At 34.4% G+C, this 19,692-nt stretch overlaps 1 protein-coding gene across 3 annotated transcripts in view; it reads left to right on the forward strand.

Annotated features, from left to right (window-relative positions):
* Positions 1–19,692, forward strand: part of AHR (aryl hydrocarbon receptor) — a 53,617-nt gene that overhangs the window by 22,516 nt on the left and 11,409 nt on the right. The window contains exons 1-8 of one of the 3 annotated variants that reach the window (XM_019443525.2): positions 6,312–6,401; positions 9,062–9,165; positions 10,617–10,706; positions 12,563–12,686; positions 13,338–13,468; positions 15,120–15,322; positions 16,088–16,197; positions 17,323–17,464. In XM_019443525.2, the coding sequence (XP_019299070.2) occupies positions 9,103–9,165; positions 10,617–10,706; positions 12,563–12,686; positions 13,338–13,468; positions 15,120–15,322; positions 16,088–16,197; positions 17,323–17,464 (863 nt within the window). In that variant the 5' untranslated portion in view covers positions 6,312–6,401; positions 9,062–9,102. Of the gene's footprint in view, positions 1–6,297; positions 6,402–9,061; positions 9,166–10,616; positions 10,707–12,562; positions 12,687–13,337; positions 13,469–15,119; positions 15,323–16,087; positions 16,198–17,322; positions 17,465–19,692 lie in introns of those variants that run through there. The other 2 variants (XM_019443523.2, XM_019443524.2) reach the window with 2 other exon arrangements.

Below are 19,692 nucleotides of genomic sequence, written 5' to 3' on the forward strand. Positions count from 1 at the left end.
ACATTCATATTAATGAAAGCACTCTTTAAGCAGAGGAATAATAATTTAAAAAATAATAATAAGAGAATAAGATTCAGAACATTTAAAAGTTTGTGAATTTCCAGAGTCACTGGTTCTCAAAATGTGGCACCTGGTCCCAGCATCACTTGGGAACTTGTTAGCAACGCAAACTATAAGGCCCCATCCTAGATCTCCTAAATCAGAAATTTTAGAGGGTGAGGTCCCGCAGTGTCTTTTAATAGCGGTAGCCTTATAGGTAATTGTACTGTCTATGAACGTTTGAGAATCACTGCTTTAATTGGTTAAATTCTGCTACTTAGAATGCAGTTTGAATTCCAGTCTTGAATATGTAGAAAGCTCAGTGCAACTCGTTCCCCACTACAAAGGTAAACTAACTGCTCTTGTTGGTTCCATTACCTCAGGGCCCTAACACAGTTACAGTAGAATTGATGATCGCTAAATGGAAAACTGGAGAAATGTTAAAATAACATCTAGTCAATTTCCACTTAATTGAGAGCAGGAATAGGTCTAACTTTTAAGGACTTACTTGGCTTTAAAATAATGTGTTTTAGATTGGCTAAAAAGATAGACTACCAGTCATGCAACCTACATTCATTCTTAAAGATAGAAGCATGCATTTGCATTTTCAAAAACTGAATTTACTTTATTTCTGCCTTTGGTGATTAGAAATTTCTAGGTAGAAAAAAAAATCTGTCAATATCATAGGGGAAAGTATTGTGTAAACTATATAGACCTAGTCTTTGTGTCCTAGGAACTCAGCATGTAGCATAGTTTTCTTGAATTTCAGTTTCTTCCTTCTTTCCCTCGAAAGAAGAACACTTCATTTACAAACAAAAACTTAGAGTTGAAATATTTCTTTTACCCCAAAGTATGTAGAAGAAGCTCTCCTTAGGTACAGTTAATATATTATTTGGAAATTATTTATAAATACTGATCCATATTGGACTAAACTAGGAATGTTTTGTTTATATTTAAGAATTACTGCATTACTTAACTCTTCCTAATTTATAGAAGTTTATGTGGTTGAATTTTATAGTGATAGCTTTGCTCTCTCTTATGCTTATATCAGTGTGCAAATGGAATTTAACTTTTTCTGCCAGAAGTAATAAAGGGGATAATAATTATTATAAAATAAATTGAATTTAAATCAATAAGTAGAGATTTAAAAATCTTATGCTTTTTCCTGGCAAGATACTTACCATGTCATCTTTCTGTTTAATTACAAATACAGTAGCCTACAAAATATAATTTATCATATGCAATATTTCTTCCTCATGAATTTCTCTGTTGAACACTTCAGAGCATGCTTTCAAAGAGGAGATACTTAGTTTATAGGAGAAATGGAAATCCTAGCTTAGATGTATAAGGAAGGAAGGTGTCATATAGGAAATGGATATGGTTAAATACATGTGGGAGTTAAGACTTGAATCACTTGTTTAAATGACCATTTGATAATGCTCCGATGATATTTACCCTCTAGATTCATTCATCCATTAGATTAAATTCTTGTATAATGGCTTCAATGACTTCTCAATGAAGAATTAGGTGAAATATTTTGATGCTATAAAATCTTAATATTCCTCAGACTGTTCAAAGTCACATCTTTATATTTTAGAAAGTGTATTCTTGCAGATGGGGAGGATTTTAACAAGTGTCTATTTATTATAGCAAATGCTTCTCATGTAACAGAATTGGCTGTGACTTACTTTCAGATGCTACGTTTTGTTTCTGTGAAATATTGTATATTTCATTCCTGTGATGTAATGTGTAAGTGTCCTATGCATCTGATTATTCATATAAGTTTTATAACAATTCATCATTGTGAAGTGCTTTCAAATCTGTAATGTATAGGCATCATAGCAGTCCTAATAGATGATATTCATTAATACTCCCTGTTTAGAAATGAAAATACGCTCACTTATCTCTGGTGTGCATTAAAAAAATTTTTTTTTAAGTTTATTTATTTTGAGAGACAGTATGAGTGGTGGAGGGGCAGAAAGAAGGAGAGAGAGAATCCCAAGCAGATTCCATACTGCCAGTGCAGAGCCTGACGTGGGGCTTGAACTCATGAAATCTCGAGATTATGACCTGAGCTGAAACCAAGAGTCAGATGCTTAACCGACTGAACCATCTAGGTGCCCCCCTGATGTGCATTTTCAGTGTTGATTTTCATAATGATTTGAGGGTATATCAACTCAACATATAGCCCATTATCTCAATTATATCAATCCTGGGCTGTAAATTGTGATTCTAGGTATTACTTAGGTACTCCACATCTTACTTTAGCCCTAACAAGAATTTGTCTCCAGAAGTATCCTTGTCCTCACTTAAAGATGAAGACACTAAAGGTCAGAGGTGGTTGCCGTAGGTGAGGAGTCCAGCATGTGGTTAATAATAGCTTGCACGAGTAGGCTACCTGGGTTTGATCTAGACTTCACTGCTTTAAGCCCTCTGACCTGGAGACGGTTTCCTAACCTAAGTCTCAGTTTCATTGAAAGGACCAAATAATACCAATCTCCCAGGATACTGTTTGGAAGACTGATAAGATCTAGTGTATGGAAACTGCTTGGCATACAGTGTGTGCTCAGTTACGTATCACATCTTATTACTAAGGAAATTATTTTAGGCCACTTCGATGGTAGGAAGTACACTGGTGCCAGTACCCCAAGTCATCTCACTCTTCTGTGGCTTTCTAATCAAGGGGAGAAATGCATACACGAAAATGACTAGTATTAAAGTAGTTCAAGCAGTTTTAAGAAGGGAGAGGTGGTAGGTATGAGGTCAGGAAACAGAGGACAAACTTCATGGAGGGGCATAGTTTGGGACTGGAGGCCCAGATGTAAAGTAAGATCTCTAAAAAGTCACATTAGTATATTTGTAAAACGAGAATGCGAAGGGAATGCATCATTCCTGGACTCATCTTTGCACAGTATTTATTTAAATCCTTATTAACCTTATTAACTAGTTATTAACTAGTTATTAGTCTTAAACCTAAGAGCAACAGAAATATCTTTGGAAGAACTCTCCAGTGATCCTTCCCTAAAATGTAGTTGTCACTTTTCCTACTTAAGCAGTTACACATATTAAACATAAACCTTCCAACATTTAGAATTGTAAGCCCAGTTGTTTAAAAAGGGTTTGTTTTCTTTTTTCTTCCAAGATCCTGTAAAACTTTAATTAAATCCCATTTTGCTACTTAATCATTTCTGACATTCTTGGTTCTTTATTTCTATAACTTATATTCCCAGCTAAGGGCAGAGTCTGATTTCTAATTACATCGGCTAATATCCCTAATACAAAGCCAGAAACAAATTGTAACTTGTTCTGAGTTGAATAGTGTCAGTGGTCCAGTAGCTCTGGTTGGAACTGGCACCAGTTGTTTTAATTGAAAATTAATTTTAAGAGATTCCTGATAATTTAGACATTTTAAAATTTGATACTAGTAATATCTATCCATTTTTATAATTACATACTTTGCTTTTTGCAATGTGTAGGTTTTGGTTTTGTTGTTTTCTTTTTAACAGTAAACCTTTTTTTCTTTAATATGAAATGTGTCAAATTGCTTTCCATACAACACCCATTGCTCATCCCAACAGGTGCCTTCCTCAATGCCCATCACCCATTTTCCCCTCTCCCCCACCCCCCATCAACCCTCAGTTTATTCTCAGTTTTTAACGGTCTCTTATAGTTTGGCTCCCTCCCTCTCTAACTTTTTTTTTTCCCTTCCCCTCCCCCTGGTCTTCTGTTAAGTTTCTCAGGATCCACATACGAGTGAAAACCTATGGTATGTGTCTTTCTTTGTATGACTTATTTCACTTAGCATAACACTCTCCAGTTCAATCTACGTTGCTACAAAAGGCCATATTTCATTCTTTTTCATTGCCATGTAGTATTCCATTGTGTATATAACCCACAATTTCTTTATCCATTCATCAGTTGATGGACATTCAGGCTCTTTCCATCATTTGGCTATTGTTGAGAGTGCTGCTATAAACATTGGAGTACAACTGCCCCTATGCATCAGCACTCCTGTATCTCTTGGGTAAATTCCTAGCAGTGTTATTGCTGGGAACCCTCTTGCGCTGTTGGTGAGAATGCAAACTGGTGGAGCCACTCTGGAAAACAGTGTGGAGGTTCCTCAAAAAATTAATAATAGATCTACCCTATGACCCAGCACTAGCACTGCTCGGAAGTTAACAGTAAATCTTACTGATATTTGGTGTTAACTCTTTTTTTTTTTTTTTTTAATGTTTATTTACCTTTGAGAGAGAGAGAGACAGAGGACAAGTGGGGGAGGGGCAGAGAGAGAGGGAGACACAGAATCCGAAGCAAGCTCCAGGCTCCAAGCTGTCAGCACAGAGCCTGATGTGAGGCTTGAACTCACAAATGGTGAGATCATGACCTGAGCCGAAGTCAGACGCTCAACCCACTGAGCCACCCAGGCACCCCTGGTGTAACTCTTAAATGGTGCCTTGCACTGGAGCTTTTGGAAAAGTGAGAGTATAGTTAACCCTGACATTGTGAGGTTCTAATGCACTCAGTCAAATTTGACCATTAGAAAGCAAGCAGCAACAGAACAGGAAAGGAGAAAAAGCCTTTTTCTCTTCTACTTACATTGAGAAAGATTAACCATTTCCTTTGGTCTTGATTAACTGTTAGATCAATTTATGTACCTCAAACTATTTTTTTGGCCCAAGGAAATATGTTCTTTGGCCTCTTGAAATTGTTACATTCAGAGGCCAAACTTTTGGCCTCTTCTTTCAAAGTGGTATGTTTCAAGTTCTGCAAAAGCAAGAACTTGGCATAAGATTCCAGTGTGACACATGCACTGACTTACCAGAAAATATACTTCAGCGTGAAAATGTTTTATATGTGAGGCTTTGCTCAACTGGAGAGAAAATCTGGTTATTAGTAAATCTTGTTTTTTGCCAAGCCAGATTATCTTTGGTGCAATAAAAATCTAATGAAATGAGTCTTAAAAGGAATGTCAAAGTCAGTTTCACTTAATGATTTCTCTTATTTGATATTGAAGGTTAAAAATAGATCAGAAAAATGGAAATACTGTATTGTAATTGTATCTAAAAGGTTGCGTATTATAACAAGATAATCTATAGGATCTGGGAAACACTGCTAATAATTTACCTTTTATTGAACTACTATTGAGCTGCTGAATGCCAGGAACTTCACATATATTCTCATTATTCTTAACAATAACCCTGCAAAATTGTTTTTTTGTTTGTTAGTTTTTGATTACCAGTTCACATATTAGGACGGAGGCTCAAAGACCCTACACATTTTAATAAATGGCAAAGCTAAGATTTGAACTTAATTCTGCCAGATACTACTATTAAATGAGATAATATTTGAGAGTGCTTGGAAAAATTCTAAGAACATAGCAGCAATTATTAGTACCCTCAGCTGTGGTGCCTCCCAAGCTACACACACACACACACACACTATGAAGAAGAGAGATGGGAGGGGAAGAGAGAGAGCATTATAACATGCTACCTCCAGAAGTAAGCAAGCATCCCACCATGGCAACAGACTTCCCCTTCAATCCATAATCCACAAGCAGTTAGGAAGGGGAAGGCACTTTACAGGATGGAATACATAGGAATAAACATAAAAATGTACAAATCTTTTTTTGTGGAAACTTTAAAATATTCTAGTGAGACAAAAAAATACAGATATGAACAAAAGGAAGAAAATGCATGTTATTGGATAGAATGATTCAAAATCACAACGATGTTAATTCTCCATGAGTTGATTTATAAATTTAGCAAGACTCTGCTAACAATACTAATCCCTTTTTTACCCAAAAGTTAGACAAGAAGATTCTGAACTTGATGGAAATATATTTCTTAATAAAGCATATGGTTGATTCTTTCTCCTCACCACTAGTAGTTCACTGTTTAGATAAGTGTATATTAGTATGAAAATCATTTATTTTCATGAGTAAAGAGAAATGGGAGGCGTAGTTATAGAGGTACCATGCAGGTCTTTAAAACTCTTAAGTTATGTGCCAGAAATCATAATGAGCTCATCAGAAGTTGTTTTTATTAATTTAAATAAATTATTTATTTGTAATTAATAATTTTTAGCAATCTGTCCATTGACTCGGAAACCGCTCATTGACAAAGGAATATTTGCTTAGTCGTTATAGTAGCAGTAGATACCAGTATTTCAAATTGTGTCTTTGTTAGGTATATAGAGATTTTTCCATTATAGCCCTTTGAAATCGCTCACTCTATCGTTGCTTTTTCCTTTTCTCCACAGTTGCATTACAGGCCTCCCCAGCTGACAGAAATGGAGTTCAGGAAAACTGTAGAACAAAATTCAGAGAAGGCCTGAGTCTGCAAGAAGGAGAATTCTTATTACAGGTGAATTTTAGTAAATATAGCTTCTCCTAATAAAAAACATTGTGAATGGAAGACTAATTGATCAGTCTTTCAGTTACTCCCGTTTACTTAGAACTCACCCAGGGTGCTTCATGCCACATTTACTGGGACTGCAACAGTGGTATAATGCTACTATATGAAAAAGTGTAATGGTATCGAGTAGATTAGAAGTCTACCTATCAGTTTCCCTATTGTATTTCTTTAAATAGCACAACTCCTACATTATTTTAAAGGTTCTCATTTAAGACACCAAATTTATATGTACCTTTTCAGGACTATAGCTTCATTAAAGCAGTTAATTGTATTTACTTAACAGTTCAAAAATGTTCTTACCTGAATTTTATTTTTCACTATGCTCTTAACTCTTAGCTATGGGGTATGTCTTATCAACACGCTACAGATTTTCTTAACAGCTGTAAGTCCTAATTTTTGTTTTAGAACCTAGTTTCTAGATTTGTCTGTGAAAACATTTTAATTTTCTTTTTTTTTACTCTTATTTCTTGGAATTGATAGGATGCTTGATTGTCAGCTAAAATTCTCAGGTATTTGTTTTGTTAAAAAAAGATAGGATGAGGATGTGTGCTTTGATATGTTATTACTATTAAGTGATCATCTTCAATTCTACCCGGTGAACCTAGTGAAGAACTTCGTTTGCCATTGTAACAGAAAGTAGCCGCAACTTTGGTAGCTCCATTAATTCTTTCTGAAAATGCTTATGTGTAACCCAACAATTTATAACATTTTTTATTATAATTTTGTAATTACGAAAATTAAGTTTTGCACCCATTAGGTTAAGCAAATTAAATATATTCAAGCATGAGTACTCAACCTGTCCCTGGCTGAGGATGTTTATGTATATAATAGCTTGAAACGTGAAGACTCCTTCTTCAGGTTATAGGAAAACATTCTAATAATTGTTGCTTCATGTGATTAAACACACACCATGGGTTATGTAGTAAAGTAATAAGGAAGTCCTTTATTTCAAATGAAAATAATCACATATGGAATGCTTAACATTTGGTAAAACTGTTTAAATTATGGGCCAATGATTTTTCTTTTTCCCTCATAGAATATTTAGGCAAATTGTAAACATATTCTATGTCAACGACAAAGAATAAAAATAATACTAATGAAAATCTAGTCTCATTTTTTTAATTATCTGAAAATTGAAAACATTTAGGTCTTTAAAATAAATGCATCTGTTATGAATTATATTGCATATCAGTAGTAGATTTTCCATTTGGAATGGAAGCATCACATGTTATCTGATTTGCTAGTATCATGCTTGGCTGTTATCTCTTCTGAAATAGCTGACCAAAAACCTTGTAGACACGTGAACATGGCATACTTCATTATATACAGTTGCCATAATGGCATCTAACTTTATACTTTCAACATGTGATTATCAACCAATTATCCCTCAGACATAGAGAATGTTTCCAGAGGTAGAGTATACCCTCTGGCATGAAACTTTTTAATGAGAAATCTTTTCCTTTGGTTTTAAAAACTAAGGAGATACATAAAGAAAATGTTACATAATAGTTTATTAGCAAAAATTTTAAATAATTACTTTTAAACTTAGCTTAAATTTATTACTGTTTTACCAGGAATAAAAATGAAAAAAAAATGACTTTTTGTATCTTCTCATTAGCCATTATTTATTTCAGACATTTATTTTCATTTATTCCATCACGTTCTGTCTGGTGCTATTTACTGTGGTGCTGATTATAATCAACAGCTTTGTTGTTGAGTTAACAGCCATTGAAACAATAAGTAACACTACTGATTGCAGTTTATTTGTCTTACGTTAAATAGTAAGTGAACCTCAACATGACTTTCAGATAGGTAGGGCAAATTTTTGTAAGTCTAAAGAATGATAATTTCTTTCATTAATATGTAATTACCATATTGTTATTGACTCTTTCAGTATAATAACTCTCTTCCATATAGTATTTAAGATCATTTGAGATATACATAAAATCAGGATGCATATATTCTTTTTAAAGGCTTTTTATTTCTGACAATTCTCCGTCTAAGAGAGTGTGACATTATAACTTAAATTATCTTTGTGTCTTCTGGTATAATGAGCTCATTGGAAAGTACTAAATTCATTTCACTGTTTGAGAAAGCAGGACACTCTACAAAATAAAATGCATACTCCTATCTAAAAAGAAGATATTTTTGGAAGGAAAAAATACAAAAACGGTGTATCTATTATTACTGCCAACTGAAATTTAAGAATAATTTGTAGGGTGTTAATGAGTAAATATTTAAGTTCCTGGTGGGTGCCAGCCCCATTCCTTCTGGGGAAATCACCAGGCATTGTAGCCATAATCTCTGAAATCAAGAACTTTAGAGCCCAGTTGGGATTAAAAGTGTAACAGTCCTGCCACAGCTGGCGAGCAATACTCCTAGAGGAGGCAGACCATGATAGGTACGTGGACAGGCTTCATTGAGCAAGGCTAGTTGTTTCCTGGCTCAGCTTCGCTCTGTGACCTTCGGCAAGTTGTTTTGCAGTTCACCTCGTTTACCTGATTGCAATACTGGAATATGGCACCTACCTCAATGGAATGTTGACGAATAAACGAAAACGTTTAGAAAAGTGGCTGTCAAATAGTAGATGCTGTTTATTGTCTTTGCAGTCAGTTTTGCAGGCGTATATTAGAGACCAAGAATCTTGAAGATGAAAAGAATTAGAGTGAAAAGGAAGACAGTTGCTGTTCATCTACTGTATCTAATAACTAAGGTAGATACCTACCTGACTTTGCTAGCATTCTAAGCACAGTGGCAATGTCTTGGTAATTCTCTAGTTCCAGTACTTGATAGATATCCTCTTCAGTTTGTCATCATTGATTAAGTGTTGAATTAGCTAATTGTTGTCATTATATACCTCAACAGTTCACAAAGCATGGTCATGTAAATATTTGCTCATTTCCACAACCTTATATAATGGTGCCTTATGTTAATTGAGTGCCGACTCTGTGCCAGGCGCTAAGATGAAATAGGCTCTTAACCAAATTGCCTGTTTTTCAAATGATGACACTAAAATTTGAAGGCATAAATAACCAAAGCCACAGAGATAATAAGAGACTGGGAAAGCAATCCAGTTCAAATCTGACTCCAAACTGTATGGTTCTCACTAACCCACACCATGTCTCCTTTTACATGAAGAAGAGGAGAGTCTCAGAAGGGTTTAGCATGATAACAGCAAAGAACACATTGAACTCTGCTGAGCTGAACTGAAGCAGGAAACAGTGAAGGCTCATAGAGATAAAATATGTGATAACCATAAATGTTTAAAGTGATCCAAATAAATACTCTTTCTTTTATCCAAGAGTATAGAAATATTAACAGTGGACTTGAGTAATGATTGAAAGAACAGAAAAGAATATAAATTTCCAAGCTGAAAGTAGGGGAGCAAAGGGAATAATAAAAATAAAAATTGGCCAAAAGCAGGTAAAATTGAAAGAAAAAGAAGTATAATATAGATGGAAATAATAGAAATAGCACATATAAAATGATAGCTTTAAACTTGACTATATTAGTAATTAGATGGACATTTGTCTTATATAAAATGACAGCTTTAAACTTGAATATATTAGTAATTAAAGTGTATATTTTGTATTACATGTATGTGTATTTTATGTGCAGTCCATATATGTGATTATGTTGCCAATAAAAGCTTTTAAATTGTTTTAATGCTTTGGGAGTATTCAGATTTCAAATTGCTTCAATGTGTGAATGGTCTGTGCAAAGATGTTCTATCAAATTTCTCTTCAGAAAATAATAAGCATCTTTACAGACTATCTTTCTCTAAAAAGCAATGTGATAGATTATAATACATGTTTATACAATTTAAAAAACATGTACAGTAAAAATATACAGTATATTTAAAGCAGTATCTGAAGCACGAGGAAGACGAAACCGATTTTACTGAAGTTACTGTGACTGAGCATTAAATTTAGCTGTAAGCTTTTCCTTACCTAAATCAAAAGGTATGAATAGATTCCACTCATCCCACAGTATACAGTGTATCTGTGTTTATGAGGTGTGATTTTAGCCATTTTAAAGAGAAAAATTTTCAGCAATAAAGTAACAGCCTTAAGCAACCTCATTATTTATGAGTGACCATATTGTTATTTAGTCACATTACTAATTTTAGAATCTTTTTCTAATTACTAATCTTTTTCTTTGTAGGCTCTGAATGGCTTCGTGCTGGTTGTCACTACAGATGCTTTGGTCTTTTATGCTTCTTCTACTATACAAGATTACTTAGGGTTCCAGCAGGTAAATATATTTTTCTTGGGTCATTTAAAATCTTTTTAGAAATTATGTATCATACATTTTAGGGATGTAATTGATACTTTATATATAGAAAATGTCATTTTCTATATATATACATATAATATATATTACATATATATATGTTATATATGTAATATATATTATATGTATATATATATATATATATATATATATATATATATATATATATTCATTCCACAACTGGACTTTCAGACAAGCGTTTGTGAAAGAAATAGGATTTAAAAGATCAACAAGTGGCTAAAAAGGCACAGAACTTAATGTGTTGCCATGAAGGAGTGAAGAGTTGACTTATATATAGAAAATGTCAATTAAAATATGCTTATAAAATAAAAATCATCTTTTTGCAGCTAATAGTTTCTATACTGTTAATAATTTACTGCATTATAATTTTCTTAAATGTTATATGAGATTCATGGATATTGTGTTTCATCTTTCACTTATTAAGGAGTCTCTTATATATAGAAACATTGGATGGGGGGCAGACAGGAGATTATTTGCCATCAGATTAGTTATGGATACTATGGAGGGCATGCGGCAGCTCTGAAATGAATGAGGTGATATGTAAAGGTACAGGCAAAATACCATGGTTTATATCTTTAATTCTGACTTAATGCTGATAATGGAAGCTTTCCTGATGCAAATGGTATTTAAGCATAAGATTCAGAGGGTGGACTTTAGTGTAGGAGGAGCACAGGAAAGAAGAGATAGGAGCACTACTATAAGCAGTAGACTGGAAGTGCTTAAAGAGATGAATGTATTTGGTTTGTTTAATGCTCTTGAATAAATGGTGCATAAATGGAGTGGTGTTTGTCGTATTTGAGGGACAAGAGCATCTGATATGATGTGAGAACAGTTTGTAAGTACACTTGACTGCTAGCTATTCTTATGTATCCCTAGTTCTTAAATTCTAATGTGTTAAGACTCACTGGAAGAACTTGATGCAAAACTAAAATCTTTGGTCCCCACTCCGACATACTCTGATTTAGTACGTCAGAGTGGGGCCTATGAATTCGTATGTCAAACAATCTCACAGGTGATGCTGAGACTGCTGGCTTGAGTAACAGTGTCTACACTGTTAAACCGACTGAAGTTTAAACTCTGTTAAGTACACAGTGGAAGCCTCTAAGCTTTTTTTGTTAAGGGAACCTGTGCTACAGTCTGTGTTTCAGAGAAGAACTCTGGTAATCGGGTAATGGACTGCATAGAGATGGTTTAATGCTAGTTACGTTCACAAGGAGGTTTAAGTCTAGATAGCTAAACCAGCGGAACCTGGCTCTGAGACAAAGCCTATCTTGTGGAGAGTCAAGTGGTAGAAGAAGGATTCTGTCCTGGTAAAGGTGTAATCCCTTATTCTTCCAGAGTGGACCGGAAATAAAAATTTAACGTTAAAGAAAGTCATTAGAGGACAGTGAAAGAAATAATTTAATACTCTTAAGCTTAGAGAAGTCTAAGACAACTGGATTTTCAGACAAGCGTTTGTGAAAGAAATAGGATTTAAAAGATCAACAAGTGGCTAAAAAGACACAGAACTTAATGTGTTGCCATGAAGGAGTGAAGAGTTGACTTCTATAATTGAAGAGCATTCAGCTAGGGAAGTGATGGCAAGGAACTCTTGCTCACCAGTGACAGTGCTCCCCTCTCTCTAGCTTTTCCTATCTTGGATGACTGGACAGCTCTGTGATCATCTGTCTGATTCATGTGCATTCATCACCATTAACGACCACCCTGTAATGTAGCTACATTTCGAAATTAACTTAGTAAGACACATTTTTTTAATCACGGCTTTAAAAAAATTTCCCTGTATGTTTTTTCTTTAGTCTGATGTCATACACCAGAGTGTGTATGAACTTATTCACACTGAAGATCGGCCTGAATTTCAGCGTCAGCTGCACTGGACATTAAACCCTACGCAGTGTGCAGACTCTGGACAAAGAATTGATGGTAAGAATGTTTACCGAAAGATAGTGTTGGGGAGTTTTTAATGTAAGTCTGTGAAAGGAGGCAGAGAACCTTTGGAGGCATAGAAGTCCTTGGTTAAGGTTGGGAAGAAGTGGAAAGACAGGAGTCTGCAGTTGTATGTCATAGTCAAGTCACAGACTGAAGACCTAAGGAATATTTTGACAAATGACCCCCACGGATGAATTTCAAGCGAGGAAGTGTTACCGTGCTTGGTAATATATGTTATACAAATAACTTTTGAAAGATTGGAAGGAATGCATAAGGTTGATCCTGGAGTGTGTAGAAGTTGTTCTGTCTGTAAAATGCACCCAATAAAAATCCAAGGGTAAAATCTTTTCTCAGTCAATGCTTTTAGAAATGTGTGAAGGTGTCAAGAAGATAAAAAGTGTTAGACAATATGAAGATTATTGACAATAGAAATAAAAACAAAACTGAGTAGGTGAAGTTCTGTGTAGTCAAAGTGATATTCTGTACGTGTATTTCTTTTCATTAGCTCCTCTTCTGAAAATGATTCTTCATTTGTGTATTCAGAATAGAATCCGGTTAAGAAATTAACACAAATTTTATCTATCCCAGAACACCTGATTGTACAGCAAAATGGGATGTAAATTTGTGTTGCTATTATTTCTCTAGAAGCTAGTGGCCTCCCGCAGCCAGCAGTCTGTTATAACCCAGACCAGCTTCCTCCAGAAAACTCTTCCTTTATGGAGAGGAGCTTCGTGTGCCGACTAAGGTGTCTCCTGGATAATTCATCCGGTTTCCTGGTAAGGTGCAAAATCTTATGATACTGGCAATTGCAGTTCAGAAAGTAAGAAATAAATGTCGAAACCATTTTCTTCGGTTAGATTTGAGTTTGATTTTAAAAACCTCCTTTATAAAATAATTGCATGAAGGAAAGTAACTTTTTTTTTTTTTCAGATTTCTAGTATTTTCCATAACTCCAAATCTCGATCTTTTAGGATATAGTAACAAAGGCTGAGTGAAATAACATGGACTTTGTATCTTGGCAAAATATTTCTGGGACTTTTTTATGTAAAAGAGAACTTAGTAGCCGTTTAGCAGCAGACTTTTGCTTTAAACCCTCTTTGCATTTAATTCCTGCTGAACAGAAAATTATCATGTCCTTTGCTACACAGCTACAGTAACTGCCATATAGAAAAATGGTTGTAGGGCCACCTGGGTAAATCAGTCAGTTAAGCGTCCGGCTTAGGCTCAGGTTATGATCTCATGGTTTGTGGGTTTGAACCTCGTGTTGGGCTCCGTGCTGACAGCTTGGAGCCTGGAGCCTGCTCCAGATTGTGTCTTACTCTCTCTCTGCCCCTCCCCTGCTTGCAGTCTCTCTCTAAAAAAATAAATAAAAACATTTAAAAAGAAAGAAAAATGGTTGTATATTCATGATTGCAAAGTAGTCATCTGGTATGAGATGCTGTTGTTCTGAACACCTGAACAGGATAATCAAGGAGCAGCTTTCGCAGGATGCTCAGATTCATACTGTGTTTGTCCTTAAGGAAGTGCACTCCACTAGGCACAGAAGACAGTACAAAGCATAGTGCATATTACTCTTGTGAATTAGCAGGAATTTGAAGTAACCAGATCTTAAACATTATTAGCAAACAGTGATTTTTGTTAATGTGTTTATTTCTGAAGATAATTTTGCTGACCCAGAGTTAGAATTGTGCTTTGAGATAGCTTTCCTAGTACTGATGATCAGCTAATATGTATTTCTCAGGTGGAATTTGCGTAATTGGGTCTTTGGTTCCTTGTGCTGCTACCATATCATACTGAGGTCAGAATCATCCCTCAGCCTGATTAATACTGTTTTAAGCAACTAAGTTGATCATGTTCACGTTTAAATCATCTTTGTTTCCTCGATCTTCTAAAAGTACCCTTTATTGTTACTTTGAGTTCTGCATTCTTTATGTGATTTTATGATTAATTTTAGCACTTTAATGAAATTGCATTTTATCTGTATATGAAAGATTGCCATGAGTTATGAAATAGAGCATGAGCTGTGGAATATAGCTCATCTCTATTTGAAAATTAATGTGTACTTGATGACTTTAGCATTATTCGTTCATTCAGGAAACATGTATTGAATGCCACGGGGGGGAAGGAGCTACGTCCTCTAGGTGTGAATGACAGGGCATTTGTGAGCTCAGAAGATGATACGGGTATTTTTGTTGTGACAGTTAAAAAGGAGTACCTTATTGGGCTGCCCCTTTAGCATCTAATTCGTATTGCCTTTTGGGATAATTATAATGGGCTTCTTGTGGAGAAAAGAATGGAAGTAACATCAGTCAGCCTCAGGAACTTTTATGGAATTATCAACAACACTGGAAATGGCCATGATTGAGCCTTTGGAAATTAACAGTTTTAAAGGGTTAATTTTAATAAGCCGGTTTTGGTTTTTTAAAGGCAATGAATTTCCAGGGGAGGTTAAAGTATCTTCACGGACAGAACAAGAAAGGCAAAGATGGGTCAATCCTTCCACCTCAGTTGGCTTTGTTTGCAATAGCTACTCCACTGCAGCCACCCTCCATACTTGAAATTCGAACCAAAAACTTCATCTTTAGAACCAAACACAAATTGGACTTTACACCTACTGGTTGTGATGCCAAGTAAGTAAAACTTGTTCAGTTTTCTTTCATTAAACGTATATTTTGTTGTAGCAAATCTCTTTTAGTATGTAAAACATGTAGTGTAAATTATAATGTTTATTATTAAATTAGCTGTTATTTCATACTCTTTCAGTGTAGCCTTTTAAAATAATTTCATCAGGCTCACAAATCCTCTTGTAATTTTTTTTACGATACTTGTCACAGTTTCTGTGTCATAAAGATGATTTGCTTGTATTAGTAAGATTCACTATCCTGATGACATTTGTTGGTTTGTTTTACATTTTTTAATGCACAGACTCTATTTGATTTTTAGCCCTAGAAGTTGAGTAACTTCCAGAAAATTATGAGGTAGACTGTGATATTAGCATTCATACTGTGTCAAAACCTATAATTGGTTTTCCCCTAATACAGGAATGCAGACAGATGTGAAAAGCTTTGCCCCTTGAAATGGAGTATATGCTTTCTAGGTTTTTATTAAAGATTCTGTTTTACCTACATAATCTACTCTGTTAGATTCATCTTTAGCCATGCTAATTTTCAACAGTTTTTTTTTTTTTTTCAGAAGAAGAAAATAAAACTGGTATTAACAGTCATAAACAAAAGAGAGCACTTGCATGAATATGGTTTTTTCTACTGCTCATATGAAATTCTGAATCAAGGAAAACAGTGCAGAAAATAGCATATAGCTGATCAATTAGGTTGTTTATTTCATTTATGTTAAATTTTAATTTCTTATTTACCTTTTTTTTTTTTTTTTTTAAACAGAGGAAAACTTGTTTTAGGCTACACTGAAGCAGAGTTGTGCATGAGAGGATCAGGATATCAATTTATTCATGCTGCTGATATGCTTTATTGTGCAGAGTACCATATCCGGAGTAAGTTGTATTTTGTTATGAATGTGTCCCAAAAAACTGCATATATTCTAGTACATGTTTCCAATTTCACAAAAGGTAATGAGTTTAAAGCAACTGGATAAACTTACAGTTGATGTCAAACCATTATGATTAACCTGAATTACACTCAATTTATTAACTGCCTTACACTTACCATGCAAGAGTCTAGTACTTTAATTACTATGAAAATGAACATTTTGCCCAATGTTTTGCTCAATTTTTAACGGCATTTTAAATGGTATCATTAATTTATAAATCTATGCTAATATAGATTATGCTTTAAAATGGTTAAATAAAATCCTAAGTGGTAGAAACATTCCCTTTTTAAAATGAAATTAATTTTAATAGTTTTGTTTTCCCCAAATTGTGTACCCTCTCTGTAGTTAGATGTATTACCAGAATTTTCTGATTTAATCTTCCCTTTAATCTACTAAATAATAAATTTAGTCTTGGGGCGCCTGGGTGGCTCAGTCGGTTAAGCGACTGACTTCGGCTCAAGTCATGATCTCATGGTTTGGGAGTTCGAGCCCCATGTTGGGCTCTTTGCTGACAGCTCAGAGCCTGGAGCCTCCTTCGGATTCTGTGTCCCCACTGTCTCTCTGCCTCTTCCTACCTCGTGCTCTGTCTCTCTCTCTGAAAAATAAACATTAAGAAAAATTTTTTTTTAAATAATGTTTAGTCTGTAGTAGAAAATAAACAACTCTGAAGAACTGTTTCCATACATTTTAATATATTGTGTTTAAAGTTATCAAGACATATATCATCTTTGGTGATAAAAGAAATATGTCCAAAAAAATATGTCATAAGGGCTTTGTTTCAGAGGTTTTCTTTAAAATGTTGATTTCAGGGGCACTTGGGTGGCTCAGTCAGTTAAGCGACTGACTTCGTGTCAAATCATGATCTTATGGTTCTTGAGTTCGATCCCCACGTGGGGCTCTGTGCTGACAGCTCAGAGCCTGGAGCTTGCTTCAGATTCTGTGTCTTCCTGTCTCTCAGCCCTTTCCTCACTCATGCTGTGTCTCTGTCTCTGTCTCTCAGAAATAAACAAACATTAAAAAGAATTAAAATGTTGTTTTCAGGTTTGATAATTTTTGGATTTTGTTTTAGTGATTAAGACTGGAGAAAGTGGCATGATAGTATTCAGGCTTCTCACCAAAGACAATCGATGGACCTGGGTTCAGTCTAATGCACGCTTAGTGTATAAAAATGGAAGACCAGATTATATCATTGCAACTCAGAGACCACTGACGTAAGTACAAAGACAAAATGTTTCATGTCTTCATTTCTTTTTTTTTTTTTTTTAATAACACTTTGGTTTTTAAATCCTCTTACATGAAAACCTCAAAATAAATTCTATGAGAATTTTCTCTGGAAGTAAAAACTGAAAATATGTAAAGAAACAAGGCATAAATGAAGGACATTGAGAAGACAGAATTGACAAACTTTATTGAACAACTAAATAGGTGGAATTACAGAAAGAGAATAACCAAAGAAAACTCCAGGTTTTTTTCTGATGTATGAAGGAAAGATGAAAAGCTAGTGCCATATATAAAATAAAATAAATGCATAACAGTCCTGTGTTTAGTACATGTTTTCTAAACAAGCAGAGGTTTTTGTGTTTCATATAGATTCTGTAAATAAGCATTTTGTCAGATATTTGTATTAGAAATGTTTTCTACGCTCTAGAGAGCTGATGTTTTGTTTGTATGTGACTTGAGGTAAGATCAATATTAATATTTTCCTTTATATGTATATCCAGTTGATCAGAATCACTTATTGACAAGGCTGCTTTTTTTCCCTGCTCCACTGCATTTTGATCAGGGGATTGTGTCTGTGGTTCTGTTTTTGGATTCCATTAGTCTACTTGTCTGTTTTCACCTCAATAGCACATTATCTTTATTACTACATCTTTATAATAAATCTTGATATTTGTGTGTCAGCTTTCCATATTAGTTGAGGAATTTTTGTTCTCCTCTAGCATTGTCTCCTCTCTTCTTTATCCTTTATATTTTAGAAATAAGTTGTCAGATTTCACCGGAGTATCTGTTGTGATTTTGAACGGAATAGCATTGAAACTAGAGCTTATTTTGGGATAATCAGCGTCTTTACAATACTGACTCTTCCAACCCTTGAACATGGTTAATATATGTATGTGCATATGGGTACATGAGTCTGTACCTATGTCTTTATCTTAATAATGGGTTGTATTTTTCTTACCTGACTCTTACGTATCTTTTTCTTAATTTTATTTCTAGTTGTTTGATGTTTTGTGATGCTGTTTTTAAATGGTGTGCATGGTGTGGTGCCTGGGTGGCTCAGTCAGTTAAGTATCCAGCTCTTGATTTCAGCTCAGGTCATGATCTCATGGTTCGTGAGATCGAGCCCCAAGTCAGGCTCTTGTACTGACATCATGGAGCCTGCTTGAGATTCTCTGTCTGTTCTCCCCCTTCCACTCTTTTGGTCAAAAAAATAAATAAATAAAACATTAAAAAGAATAGTATGCATGTGTACACCAGTTTCTAATCGTTGAATTTTTTAATGCTGGCTTGTATTCAGTGAACTTATTGAAATCCACTTATTCTCATAAGTGTCCGGATCCTTCACAATTTACTACATAACATTTGCAATAATTTTTTTAATTTTTAGACATTTATTATTTTTTAAAATTCCTTTATTGCACTGGTTAGGCCCTCAGTAAAATGTGAAAGAAATAATGATATCAGGTTTTGTTTTTGTCTTATTACCAGTCTCAGGGGGAATCTTTTAATATTTTATCATCAAGTATGATGTTGTGGTAGTGCTTTTGCTATTAAATTATACACACACACACACACACACGTGTGTGTATGTATACACACATATACAATATCTAGATACTACATGCATACATATATACATATATTCTGTATTTATATACATTATATTCATATATCCATATAGATTATATACATTTTGCTACTAAATATATATTTTTGTTTAAGTATATGTACACTCATGTATATATACGTATAATATATATATTCGTGTGTGTGTGTGTGTATATATGTGTGTGTGTGTATATATATATATATGTTTTTAATTTAAGAGCTTCCCTTCTCTTTAGTTTACTAAATGTTATCATGATGGGTGCTGAATTTTGTTAAGTATTTCTGGATTCATTAACATGATGATGATTTTTCTCTTTTATGCTGTATTTCCTTTTCATTTTGTAGTATCTGTACTGACTTTTAAAGAAACATTGTTATTAGCAAACTGCCTTCTCAAATAATATTGCTACAAAGCCATTAGTTTCTAATCCTCTCAAGGATCCAACTTTTGTTTTGTTGATTTTTCCTATTGTTTGCTTGTTTTCTGCTGCATTTATATCTGCTTATTACTTCTTTCCTTCTACCCTCTTTGGGTATATTTGCTATTTTTCCAGCCTTTATCAATTCCCCCTTAAGCACAACTTTAACTACAGTCCTCGTGTTTTGATGT

Source organism: Panthera pardus, unplaced genomic scaffold (genome assembly GCF_024362965.1).
Source record: "Panthera pardus isolate Hobbes unplaced genomic scaffold, ASM2436296v1 HiC_scaffold_8, whole genome shotgun sequence".
NCBI classification, from domain to species: Eukaryota; Metazoa; Chordata; class Mammalia; order Carnivora; family Felidae; genus Panthera; species Panthera pardus.